A 13012-nucleotide genomic window follows, 5' to 3' on the forward strand; every position below is an offset into this window, starting at 1 on the left:
CCCATAACCCCCTCCCTGACCCCATAACTCCCTCCCTGACCCCATAACTCCCTCCCCGACCCCATAACCCCCTCCCTGACCCCATAACTCCCTCCCTGACCCCATAACTCCCTCCCCGACCCCATAACTCCCTCCCTGACCCCATAACTCCCTCCCCGACCCCATAACTCCCTCCCCGACCCCATAACTCCCTCCCTGACCCCATAACTCCCTCCCTGACCCCATAATCCCCTCCCTGACCCCATAACTCCCTCCCTGACCCCATAACTCCGTCGATGACCCCATAACCCCCTCCCTGACCCCATAACTCCCTCCCCGACCCCATAACCCCCTCCCTGACCCCATAACTCCCTCCCTGACCCCATAACCCCCTCCCTGACCCCATAACTCCCTCCCCGACCCCATAACTCCCTCCCCGACCCCATAACCCCCTCCCCGACCCCATAACTCCCTCCCCGACCCCATAACCCCCTCCCCGACCCCATAACCCCCTCCCTGACCCCATAACTCCCTCCCCGACCCCATAACCCCCTCCCTGACCCCATAACCCCCTCCCTGACCCCATAACCCCCTCCCTGACCCCATAACCCCCTCCCCGACCCCATAACCCCCTCCCTGACCCCATAACTCCCTCCCCGACCCCATAACTCCCTTCCCGACCCCATAACTCCCTCCCTGACCCCATAACCCCCCCCCAGGTGCCCCCCAGGTGCCCACCTTGCACCCCTGGGCGTTCACGACTTTACAGGTGCCTCACAACCCTTGACACCCCCGACCCCATAACCCCCTCCCCGACCCCATAACTCCGTCGGTGACCCCATAACTCCGTCGGTGACCCCATAACCCCCTCCCCGACCCCATAACCACCTCCCCGACCCCATAACCCCCTCCCCGACCCCATAACTCCCTCCCTGACCCCATAACTCCCTCCCTGACCCCATAATCCCCTCCCTGACCCCATAACTCCCTCCCTGACCCCATAACTCCCTCCCCGACCCCATAACTCCCTCCCTGACCCCATAACCCCCTCCCTGACCCCATAACCCCCTCCCTGACCCCATAACTCCCTCCCTGACCCCATAATCCCCTCCCTGACCCCATAACTCCCTCCCTGACCCCATAACTCCCTCCCCGACCCCATAACTCCCTCCCCTGACCCCATAACTCCCTCCCCGACCCCATAACCCCCTCCCCGACCCCATAACTCCCTCCCTGACCCCATAACTCCCTCCCTGACCCCATAACCCCCTCCCTGACCCCATAACCCCCCCCCAGGTGCCCCCCAGGTGCCCACCTTGCACCCCTGGGCGTTCACGACTTTACAGGTGCCTCACAACCCTTGACACCCCCGACCCCATAACCCCCTCCCTGACCCCATAACCCCCTCCCTGACCCCATAACCCCCTCCCTGACCCCATAACCCCCTCCCTGACCCCATAACCCCCTCCCTGACCCCATAACCCCCTCCCTGACCCCATAACTCCGTCGGTGACCCCATAACCCCCTCCCTGACCCCATAACCCCCTCCCTGACCCCATAACCCCCCCCCAGGTGCCCACCTTGCACCCCTGGGCGTTCATGGCGGCCAGGGTGCGGCGCAGGGCGGGCTGGGGCGGCTCCAGCAGCTCCACCTGTGTCCTGACGCTGCTCTCCACGTAGGGCCCCACCAGCACGTAGCTCTCGCCCCACTCGTCGGCCGTCACCCGCGCCTTGGTCTGCAGCACCGTGTAGATCCCCCCCACTTTTGGGGCGGGGGGGCGAAAAGGGGCTCAGGGGGGCGCCCCGAATCCTCCCTGCATACCTGGGAACCACCTGAACCCCCAAAAATATCTCTAGGACACCCGGGAGCCCTCAGACCCTCCCCTCCAGGACCCCCCCAAAACCCCTCAGACACACCTGGGACCCCCCAAAACCCATCCAGGACCCCTCAGACACACCTGAGAGCCCCCAAAAATCCCTCCAGGACCCCCCAAAACCCGTCCTGAGCTCCTCAGACATGCCTGAGACCCCCCAAAACCTCCCCAGGACCCCCCAAAACTCCTCCAGGACTCCTCAGACACACCTGAGACCTCCCAAAACTCCTCCAGGACCCCCCAAAACCCCTCCAGGACCCCTCAGACACACCTGAGACCTCCCAAAACTCCTCCAGGACCCCCCAAAACCCCTCCAGGACCTCCCAAACCCCTCCAGGACCCCTCAGAGGCACCTGAGAGCCCCCAAAACCCCTCCAGGACCCCCCAAAACTCCTCCAGGACCCCCCAAACACCTCCAGGACCCCCCAAAACCCCTCCAGGATCCCTCAGACAAACCTGAGACCCCCCCAAAACCCCTCCAGGACCCCCCAAAACCCCTCCAGGACCCCCCAAACTCCTCCAGGACCCCCCCAAACCCCTCCAAAACCCCCCCAAACCCCTCCAGGACCCCCCCAAACCCCTCCAAAACCCCCCCAAACCCCTCCAGGACCCCCCCAAACTCCTCCAGAACCCCCCCAAACCCCTCTAGGACCCCCCCAAAACCGTCCAGGACCCTCCAAAACCCCTCCATCCCATAATGCCCCATGGCCGGCGGAGTTTCCCACAATGCCCCGCGGGGCAGCGCTGAACCCACCCCCCCCACCCTCCCCAAAGACCTCGGTATATCCCAGGATGCACCGCGGCAGGGATCCGTCCCACAACGCACCGCGCGGCGGGGAGGGGAGGATGCTCCGGGGAGTTTCCCACAATGCACCGCGGCCGCCGTTAACCACCCCCCCCCCCGATGGAGCGCGGCCCCGCCCGAAATCCCCAAAAATCCCACCTCTCCCTCCGCAAAGCATCATGGGATGGCCCAGGACACCCCCCCCCCCACACACACACCTTCACTGGGGGGGTTGGGGGGTCCCGGGGGGTTTTTGGGGGGTCCCGGGGGGTTTCTGGGGGTCCCAAAGGCATTGTTGGGGGGTCGCTGAAGGCATTTTTGTGCGCCGCAGAAGGATTTTGGGGGGTCCCAGAAGGATTTGGGGGGGTCCCACAAGGATTTTGGGGGTCCCAGAAGAATTTTGGGGGATCCCAGAAGGATTTTGGGGGTCCCAGAAGAATTTTGGGGGGTCCCACAAAGATTTTGGGAGTCCCACAAGGATTTTGGGGGTTCCCAGAAGGATTTTGGGGGGTCCCACAAAGATTTTGGGAGTCCCAGAAGGATTTTGGGGGGTCCCAGAAGAATTTTGGGGGATCCCAGAAGGATTTTGGGAGATCCCAGAAGGATTTGGGGGGGTCCCAGAAAGATTTGGGGGGTCCCAGAAGGATTTTGGGGGATCCCAGAAGGATTTGGGGGGGTCCCAGAAAGATTTGGGGGGGTCCCAGAAGGATTTTGGGGGGTCCCAGAAAGATTTAGGGGGGTCCCAGAAGGATTCTGGGGGGTCCAAGAAAGATTTGTGGGGGTCCCAGATAGATTTGGGGGGGTCCCAGAAGGATTTTGGGGGTCCCAAAAAGATTTTGGGGGGTCCCAGAGGCATTTTTTGGGGGTCTCTGAGGCGTTTTTGGGTGCCCTCGAGGCATTTTTTTGGGGTCCCAGAGACATTTTGGGGGGGTCTCTCAGGGATTTTGGGGGTCCCAGAGACATTTTTGGGGTCCCAAAGTCATTTTTGGGGCTCCCAGAGACATTTTGGGGGTCCCAGAGGCATTTTTTTGGGGGGGGGGGTCTCACCTTTGTTGGCCACCTCCCAGGCCACCTCGAAGAGCACGACGTTGTCGGGGGCGCCGGGACCCCCCCAGTCCTCCAGGCCCGGCAGGGAACTCACGGACACACTGCGGGCCAGCGGCATCTGCGGGACCCCAAAATTTGGGAGGGGGGGGGGGGGCGGGGTCACCGAGAGGTCACGGCACCCCCAAAATGTGGGTGGGGGGTGGGGAGGGATGAGACCCCCAAAAATCAGGAGAATCCCACCCCCCCTGACATGGTCACACTTGAAAATTCATGGGAAAACTCCCAAAATTGGGGGGTGGGGGGTCATGGGGGAGACCCCCAAAATTGGGGGGAGGGACACGAAGGGGAAGTGAAAGATGGGGTGGGGGGGTCACGGGGGGGAGACGGGACCCCAAAAATGAAGGGGGGGGGGGGGTCTCCAAAACTCGGGGCCGCCCCAAAATTGGGGTTGGAAAGGAAATGGAGGGGGGGTCCCCAACACCGGAGACCACCCCCCTCCACCCATGGGAGCCCCCCAGAATTCCCCCCCCCAGCACCACGAGGACCCCCCCTAGGACCCCCCCCTCACCCATGGGACCCCACGACCCCTCCCAAATACCACCAGGACCCCCCCCCCCCCAGTCTCATGGGACCCCCCCGCACCCATGGGACCCCCCCCCATGACCCCACAGACCCCCCCCCAAACCCCCCCCACCCATGGGACCCCCCCCCATGACCCCACAGACCCCCCCCAAACCCCCCCCACCCATGGGACCCCCCCCGCAGCCCCTCCCAGTCTCCCTTCCCATCTCAGCCCCCCCCCCAATCACTCGGTTTGGGACACCCCCCACCCATGGGTGCCCCCACCCCTCTGTCCAGACCCCCCCGAGACCCCCCGGACCCCCCCCCCAGAGCTCTGAGACCCCCCTGAGGGCCCCCCCAGCGCACGGGAGCCCCCCCAAGGGAGCCCCCCCCAGCGCTACAAACTTCTCCAGGACCACGAGGACCCCCCCGGGGGACTCCCCCACCCCCATGGGACCCTCCCCCAGGAGGGGGCCCCTCCCCGCGGGGGGGTCCCTCGCTCCGGGGGGTCTCCGGGGGTTCCCCTTTGGCCGCCCCCCCCCCCCCGCCCTCACCTCCCCGCGCTCCCGCAGCTGATCGCGGACTGACCCCTCCCGCCCCCCGTCGGCCCAAGCCACGCCCCCGTCCCCCCGCCGCGGCCACGCCCCCGGCGCTGATTGGTGGAGGCGGGGGGGAGAGGGGGGTCGGGCGGGAGGGGCGGCACGCGGGGGGCGGCGGGGGGAGCGCCTTAAAGGGGCAACGGCGCCTTAAAGGGGCAACGCGGGGGGTGCCAGCGAGTGTCTGTGGGGGGGAGGGGATGGAGGGGCTGGGGGGGGCTGGGTATGGGGCTGGGTGTGGGGCAGCGGTGGGACGGGTTATGGGGCTGCCTGTGGGGCAGGCTGGGGTTATGGAGGCGGTTACGGGGTCGTGCGGTGTCCTTGGGGCAGTTGTGGGGCTGGTTGGGGTTATGGGGCAGGTTATGGGGTGTCTATGGGGCTGGCTATGGACTTGTGGGGCAAGTTATGGGGCAGGTTATGGGGTATCTCTGAGGCAGCTCATGGGGCTGTGAGGTGTCTGTGGGGCCGACTGGGGCTGGGCGGTTGCTTGTGGGGCTGGTTCTGGGGCAGGTTGTGGGGCAGAATAGACGGACCTGGTGTGGGGTATCTATGGGGCAGGTTAAGCGGCAGCTTCTGGGGCCGGTTTTGGGGTTCTGGGGCCGGTTTTGGGGCCGCCCCCCCCCCCACAAGGGGCCCCCCGGGAGGTGCTGGAGGACCGAGAACCATCGAGAGGCGCGGCCAGAGCGGCCGCTGCCGCCTTCGCCCCCCCCTTTCCGCCCCCTCACGTCACTTCCGGCCGGCCGAGCGCGAGGGCAGCGCGGGAGCGAAGCGGCGGCGCCATGGCAACGGCGGTGGGGGAAGGGAACGGGGGGGGGGTTTCTGAGGGGATCGAGGGGTCCTGAGTGGGTTTGTGAGGGGATCGAGGGGTCCTGAGTGGGTTTGTGAGGGGATCGAGGGGTCCTGAGTGGGTTTGTGAGGGATCTGAGGGGATCGAGGGGTCCTGAGTGGGTTTGTGAGGGGTCTGAGGGGATCGAGGGGTCCTGAGTGGGTTTGTGAGGGGTCTGAGGGGATCGAGGGGTCCTCAGTGGGTTTGTGAAGGGTCTGAGGGGATCGAGGGGTCCTGAGTGGGTTTGTGAGGGATCTGAGGGGATCGAGGGGTCCTCAGTGGGTTTGTGAGGGGATCGAGGGGTCCTGAGTGGGTTTGTGAGGGGTCTGAGGGGATCGAGGGGTCCTGAGTGGGTTTGTGAAGGGTCTGAGGGGATCGAGGGGTCCTGAGTGGGTTTGTGAAGGGTCTGAGGGGATCGAGGGGTCCTGAGTGGGTTTGTGAGGGGTCTGAGGGGATCGAGGGGTCCTCAGTGGGTTTGTGAGGGGTCTGAGGGGACCGGGGAGTCCTGAGGGGTCTCTGGGGGGATCAGGGGGAGAATAAAGGGGAAAGGGGAGTCCTGAAGTGCTGGGGGTGGTCCTTGAAGTGGTTTGGGGGGTCCCTGAGGGGGGTGAAGGTTCTGGGGGTGTCCCTGAGGAAGATCTGGAGCAGAAATGGGCGGAATGGAGAAGTCCTGAGGGGATTGGGTTCGGAGAGGGGTTTGGGGGGTCCCGAGGGGTTTGGGGGGGTCCTGAGGGTCCCTGAGAACCTGGGGGTGCTGAGCTGAGAGGTGGAATTAAGGAGGAACCCCCGGGGGTGACCCCAAAACCTCCCCAAATTCCCTCCCAGACCCCCAAAGTTCCGGAGGTTCGGGACGTCACCCGCATCGAGCGGATCGGTGAGACGCGACCCCCTCCCCCCCGGGTTTTGGGGTGTTCCCCCCCTCTTCTGGGGACCGTTTTGGGGGGCTTCAGTCCCATTTTTGGGGGGGCTTTAGATGGGAGGGAGAGCCCTGAAGTGCCCCAAGTCTCCATTCCTAAACCCCGAATCCCACATTTGTGTGTGGGGCTGGCTTTGGGTGACCCCCACCCCACTTTTGGGGGTCCCATCTCACTTTTGGGGGTCCCACCCCACTTCTGGGGGTTCAATCTCATTTTTGGGGGGTCCCACCTCACTTTGGGGGTTCCCACATCACTTTTGGGGGGTCCCACATCACTTTTGGGGGTTCTCACCTCACTTTGGGGGGTCCCACCTCACTTTTGGGGGTCCCACCTCGCTTTTGTGGTCACCCCCAAAACGAGAGAACCCTTTTTAACCTCCATTTCCAGACCCCCTTTTTCACGTTGAAGGAATTGAATTCTCTCTAAAATCAGGAATTTGGGGGATCACTCCCAACTTTCAGGGCTGATTGAGGGAGGGGGGGTCTCCAAATTGGGGGGGACCCCTTGTGAGCCCCCCAAAAATCCTTTTCCCAGGCGCCCACTCCCACATCCGCGGGCTGGGCCTGGACGACGCCCTGGAACCGCGACAGGTACGAGGCCTGGGGGGGTTTGTGTCCCCTGAGGGGGGTCTGCAGCCCCGGAATTTGGGGGTTCACCTCCTGTGGGTGCCCCCCCAGGTGTCCCAGGGTATGGTGGGGCAGCTGTCCGCCCGCCGCGCCGCCGGCGTCATCCTGGAGATGATCAAGGAGGGGAAGATCGCCGGACGCGCCGTGCTCATCGCCGGGCAGCCCGGGACGGGGAAAACGGCCATTGCCATGGGTGTGTGAGCCCCAAAACCCCCCAAATCCCACCCAAAAAACCCCAAATCCCACCCAAAAACATCCCCAGAGCCCGCCCAAAAACATCCCCAGAGCCCACCCAAAAACATCCCCAAAGCGCACCCAAAAACGTGCCCAAAGCCCACCCAAAAACATCCCCAAAGCCCACCCAAAAACATCCCAAATCCCACCCAAAAACATCCCCAAATCCCACCCAAAAACATCCCCAAATCCCACCCCAAAAGCCCCGAAATCCCACCCAAAAACATCCACAAATCCCACCCAAAAACATCCCCAAATCCCACCCAAAACATCCCCAAATCCCACCCAAAACATCCCCAAAGCCCACCCAAAAACATCCCCAAAGCCCACCCAAAAACATCCCCAAAGCCCACCCAAAAACATCCCCAAATCCCACCCAAAAACATCCCAAAGCCCACCCTAAATCCCCCCCAAACTCACCCCTGACCCCCCAAGCCCACCCTGAACCCCTCTCAAACTCGCCCTGACTCTTCCAATCTCCCAGCACCCCCAAATCCCTCTTGAGCTCACCCCTGCCCCCTCCAACCCCCCAAAATCCCTCCTAGACCCCCCCAAACCCACCCTAAACCCCCCCAAACTCCCCCCAACCTCCCCCCTGACCCCCCAGCCCCCTTTCCCCCGCAGGGATGGCGCAGGCGCTGGGCCCCGACACGCCGTTCACGGCCATCGCCGGCAGCGAGATCTTCTCCCTGGAGATGTCGCGCACCGAGGCGCTGACCCAGGCCTTCCGCCGCTCCATCGGCGTCCGCATCAAGTACGGCGCTCATTTCCGGGGGGGTCTCTCCCCGTTTTGGGGGCTCCCACGTCAGTTTTTGGGGTCCCCACGCCCCGTTTTGCGACCCCCGTTCCTTATTTTCGCGTCTCCTTTGAGCTCGTTTCGCTTTCCCCCAGGGTTTTAGAGCGCTCTTGTTAAATCTCGAGGTTTCCCCTCGAATTTTAAATGTTTCAAGTTTTGCGGGTCCCCCACGCAGATTTTGGGGTTCCCTCACAAATATTTGTAGGTTTCCCCCTCATTTCTGGAATGTTTTCCCTCCTTTTTTTTTTATTTCTCAGGGAAGAGACGGAGATCATCGAGGGGGAGGTGGTGGAGATCCAGATCGACCGCCCGGCCACTGGCACGGTGAGGGGGGACCCCCAAAACCTTCTTTGTGGCCCCAAAATCTCCTGGGGCCACCCCCAAATCCCCCAGAATCGTGGCGGGGGCCTCCCCAAACCTTCCTCTTCCTCGCAGGGGACGAAGGTGGGGAAGCTGACGCTGAAAACGACGGAGATGGAGACCATTTATGATTTGGGGGCGAAGATGATCGAGGCCCTGAGCAAGGAGAAGGTGCAGGCAGGGTGAGTGGGGGTCCCCCAAATTGGGGAGACCCCAAAACTGACAGGGACGCCCCAAAAGTGGGGAGGGGGCTCGGCAATTTGGGGAGGTGGAAACTGGATTTGGGGCGGGAGATGATTTAAGAGCTGGGGGGAAAGAGATGAGGGAGAAGGTGCCAGTGGGGTGAGTGGGGGGACCCCAAAACTGGGGTGGAGGACCCTGAAATTGTGGGGTCCCCAGGATTTGGGTGGGATCTCCCCAGGCATGGAGGACACCCCAGGATTGTAGGGGAGATGATGGAGGGGCAGAGCAGGGAAGGAGGCGTGGGGAGTGGGACACAAAAATTGGGAAGGACACTCTGAAATTGGGGGTAGAGGGATGAAATCAGGATGAGAATCCCAAAAGGGGCGTGGGGGGGAAAGGGGGGGAAATGTGAGGGGGGAAAAGGGCGGGAAAGGTGAGGGGGGAAGATGGTGGGAAAGGTGAGGGGAGAAACCACCAAAATGCCGCGTTTCCATCCCCAGTGACGTCATCACCATCGACAAGGCCACGGGGAAGATCTCGAAGCTGGGGCGCTCCTTCACCCGGGCACGGGACTACGACGCCATGGGGGCACAGGTGAGGGGTTCGGGGGTCTCTGAGGGGCGCAGGGCTGGTTTTGGGGTGGCCCTGACCCCCTGAATTCTCCCCTCCACCCCCGTCCCCCAGACGAAATTCGTGCAGTGCCCCGACGGGGAGCTGCAGAAGCGGCGCGAGGTCGTTCACACCGTGTCGCTGCACGAGATCGACGTCATCAACTCCCGCACCCAGGGATTCCTCGCCCTGTTCTCGGGTACCCCCCGGACCCCAAAAGTGACCCCAAAACCCCCCCGAACTGCCCCTCAGCCAGCCCAGGGCTTCCTTGCCCTCTTTCCGGGTACCCCCAAACCCCCCTGGGAACCCTAAATTTTACCCGCCCCAGGGCTCCGTTGCTGTTTTCTGGGATATCATCAAACCCCCAAACTGCTCCTGAGATCCCAAAATTGCTCCTAATCCCAGCGAACCACCCCGACCCTCCCCGTAACTCCCCCCAAAATGCCCTCAACACCCCATAACCCCCCCCAAAATCCCTCCCCAGACCCCCCAGGCAGCCCCTGACCCCCCCAAACCCCCAACGCAGGTGACACAGGTGAGATCAAGCCGGAGGTGCGCGAGCAGATCAACGCCAAAGTGGCCGAGTGGCGTGAGGAGGGCAAGGCCGAGGTCATCCCTGGGGTGAGCCCTGACCCCCCAAAACGCCCCTGGAGACCCCAGATTCCCGCTGGGACCCCGAAAACCCCTCTGGGGACTCTGAAAAACCTGTCAGGGACCCCCGAAACCCCCCTAGGACTGCCAAAATCCCGTCAGGGATCTCCAAACTCTTCTAGGATTTCTCCCCAAACTCCCACAGGGATCCCAAAATTCCTTTGGGAACTTCCATGAGCTCCCCAAACCCTCAAAATTCCCACCAGAGCAACGGAAAGCTTCTCTGGAGCCACCCGAAGCCCACCTTTCCCAGGAACCGGGTGATAAACGGGGCTAATTAGCTGCACCAGAATGTCCCAAAAGTCCCTCAGGAATCCTTCAAACCCCCTCAGGGATCTCCAAAACCCACTCCACTCCCCCCAGAATCTCCCCTGGGACCCCCAAACCTCCCTGAGACCCTTCAAACGCTCCCAGGGTCCCCCAAACCTCCGCTGGCCCCACCGAGACCCCTTCAGGGACCCCCCAAAATCCGCCTCGCGGGGGAACCAGGTGACAAATGAGCTGCACCAGGAGCCCCCAAAACCCCCTGGGAACCCCCAAAGCTCCCTTGGGGGTCACCAAGAGCCCCCCAAAACCCCCCCCAGGTGTTGTTCATCGACGAGGTTCACATGTTGGACATCGAGAGCTTCTCGTTCCTCAACCGGGCCCTGGAGAGCGACATGGCCCCGGTGCTGATCATGGCCACCAACCGCGGCATCACCAGGTACCTGAGCGCACCTGGGCACCTCCCCCAAACCTCACCTGGGCACCCCCCGAAGCTCACCTGTCCCTCAGGATCCGGGGCACTGCCCACCGCAGCCCCCACGGGCTCCCGTTGGATCTGCTGGACCGGCTGCTGATCATCGCCACGGCCCCGTACGGCGACAAGGAGACCCGGCAGATCCTCAAAATCCGGTGGGACGGCCCCGAAATGCTCCTCAGTCCTCCTTGAGGCGGCCCAAACCACGCCCTGACGCACCTGGGCACCCCAAAAACCGGCCCTGTACGGGGAGGAGACCCAGGAGATCCTCAGTATGGGGTGGGGACCCCCAAAAAGCAGCTCTGACACCCCCAAATACACCTGGGCGCCTCCCAAAATCAGCGTGAACCCCGAAACACACCTGGACACCCCAAACGCCCTCGACTTCGAACCTGCCTGTCGCCCTCAACACACCTGGGGTGCCCCAGAACCATCTTCAGGTGCCCCCCAACACTCCAGGATAACCCCAAAAGCTCCGTCAGCCCCCAAAGCTCCTTGGGGTGGCCCCTAACTCCCTCCAGGTGCCCCGATTATCCTTGGGGTGCCCTTTAACTCCCTCAGGGTCTCCTCAGACACCCCCAAACCCTTCTCAGGCCGCCCCCAGGCCTCTTTTAGGGACCCCCCTGCCCCTTTTTAGGGGATCCCTCGCCCACTTTGGGGTCCCCCCTGACTGGTTTCGGGGGCGCAGGTGCGAGGAGGAGGACGTGGAGATGACGGAGGACGCGTACGCGGTGCTGACCCGCATCGGGCTGGAGACGTCGCTGCGCTACGCCATGCAGCTCATCACCGCCGCCAGCCTGGTGGCCAGGAAACGCAAGGTGGGCGCCCCAAAGCCCCGAGGAGACCCCGAAAGCTGGGGAGGGGGCTCCCAAATCCGCGGGGAGGAGCTGGGGTGGGACCCCCGAATTGGGGGAGAGGGGGTAACGCTGGGGGGGCTGGGCAGGAGGGGCTGAGGGAGCTTCGGGGAGCTCGGGGGAGGTTTGTGGTGACACGGGGTGGGCGTGGGGAGGGCAGCGTGGGTTTGGGGTGTCGATGGTAGTTTGGGGTCGCACGTGAGGTTTGGGAAAGGGCGGGAAAGGTGAAGGGGAAAGGGCGGGAAAGGTGAGGGGGAAAGGGCGGGAAAGGTGAGGGGGGGAAAGGGTGGGAAAGGTGAGGGGGAAATGGAGGGAAAGGTGAGGAGGCGAAAGAGCGAGAAATCAATTGAATTATTTCGTGCTCCCTCCTGACGTTTGTGCCCTGCCAGGGCGCCGAGGTCGGGGTGGAGGACATCAAACGCGTTTATTCCCTGTTCCTGGACGAGTCGCGCTCCACGCAGTACATGAGGGAGTACCAGGAGGCCTTTCTGTTCAACGAGCTCCGTGAGCACCTGGGGACACTGGGGGGACACCGGGGGGACACTGGGGGGACGCTGGGAGTCTCCAAAACGCCATGGGTAACACAGGACCAGCAGGGGAGAACGTGGGGCAAAACCGAGGGGGAGCAGGGAGGCGTAAAAATCGCACAAAATTGGGGTGAGCGGCCGAAAAATTCGGGGACAGGGAGCGAGAATAGAAGAAATAAACGAGGAATGAGAGAATCGGGCAAAATAGCAGGAAAAAAATTGGTAAAAATGGCTGGAATTGGGCAAAAGCAGGATAAAAGCTGCAAAAACAGAAGAAGTAGAGGAAAAAATGGTAAAAACGGGGCAAAGCGTGAGAAATGAGGTAAAAAGGGGGGAAATCGGGGAAACTATGGAGAAATAAGATGGGAAATAAGGAATTGGGGCAAACGCTGGGGAAGCTGAGTAAGAACGGGTTAAAAATTAGGGAGAACGGAATGCAAAACGAAGGGGAGGAATAAGGGGAGGAATTGGCCGAAAATGGGGTAAATAGGGAAAAAACGGGGTCTAAGTTGGGGGCAAAGGGGTGAAAGTGGAAAAAAATTAGATGCAAATTGGGGAAATCACATTTAAAATGCTAAAAAATGAGAAAAAAATGAAGGAATTGGGGCAAAAATGCTGTTGAAACCGGGTAAAAATTGAGGAAAACGGGTAGAAATGTAAAAATAAGGGCAAAGGGGTAAACTGGGGGGGGGTCCCTGACCCAGCCCCTCCCCCCTTCTCTCCACAGAGGGCGAATCCATGGAAACGCAGTGACCCCCCCACCGCCCCTCCCCCACTCACCCCTCCCCTCCCCCTCCCCCCCTTTGTACAATAAATCTGATTTGGAGCCAAAAAATCTCCCAAAACTCG

The 13012-nt window shown here is 62.3% G+C and overlaps 2 protein-coding genes across 3 annotated transcripts in view; one reads left to right on the top strand and one right to left on the bottom strand.

The window, feature by feature from the left end:
- Positions 1-4862, bottom strand: part of GYS1 (glycogen synthase 1) — a 31402-nt gene extending 26540 nt beyond the window's left edge. Inside the window, exons 1-3 of one of the 2 annotated variants that reach the window (XM_066208534.1) lie at positions 4800-4862; positions 3685-3802; positions 1560-1741 (exon numbers count right to left, since the gene is read on the bottom strand). In XM_066208534.1, the coding sequence (XP_066064631.1) occupies positions 1560-1741; positions 3685-3802 (300 nt within the window). In that variant the 5' untranslated portion in view covers positions 4800-4862. The remainder of the gene's footprint in view (positions 1-1559; positions 1742-3684; positions 3803-4799) is intronic. The other variant, XM_066208535.1, reaches the window with a different exon arrangement.
- Positions 4863-5549: 687 nt separating this feature from the next.
- Positions 5550-13008, top strand: RUVBL2 (RuvB like AAA ATPase 2). The gene is made up of 15 exons (XM_066208537.1): positions 5550-5632; positions 6493-6541; positions 7119-7174; positions 7262-7403; positions 8069-8198; positions 8498-8564; positions 8676-8782; positions 9284-9377; positions 9468-9591; positions 9919-10013; positions 10628-10746; positions 10818-10937; positions 11471-11600; positions 12026-12140; positions 12891-13008. The coding sequence occupies exons 1-15, from the start codon at positions 5621-5623 to the stop codon at positions 12914-12916; spliced, it is 1386 nt and encodes a 461-aa protein (XP_066064634.1). The 5' UTR covers positions 5550-5620; the 3' UTR covers positions 12917-13008.
- Positions 13009-13012: the final 4 nt, after the last annotated feature.

The sequence above is a fragment of the Chamaea fasciata genome, unplaced genomic scaffold (genome assembly GCF_029207755.1).
Source record: "Chamaea fasciata isolate MVZ Bird 193981 ecotype frontalis unplaced genomic scaffold, bChaFas1.0.hap1 SCAF_310, whole genome shotgun sequence".
Taxonomy (NCBI): Eukaryota; Metazoa; Chordata; class Aves; order Passeriformes; family Sylviidae; genus Chamaea; species Chamaea fasciata.

Coding starts and splice junctions, on each gene's coding strand:
- RUVBL2 (XM_066208537.1), top strand. Junction 8,783..9,283: donor AAGGAGAAGGTGCAGGCAGG/GTGAGTGGGGGT, acceptor TTCCATCCCCAG/TGACGTCATCACCATCGACA. Junction 10,014..10,627: donor AGGCCGAGGTCATCCCTGGG/GTGAGCCCTGAC, acceptor AACCCCCCCCAG/GTGTTGTTCATCGACGAGGT.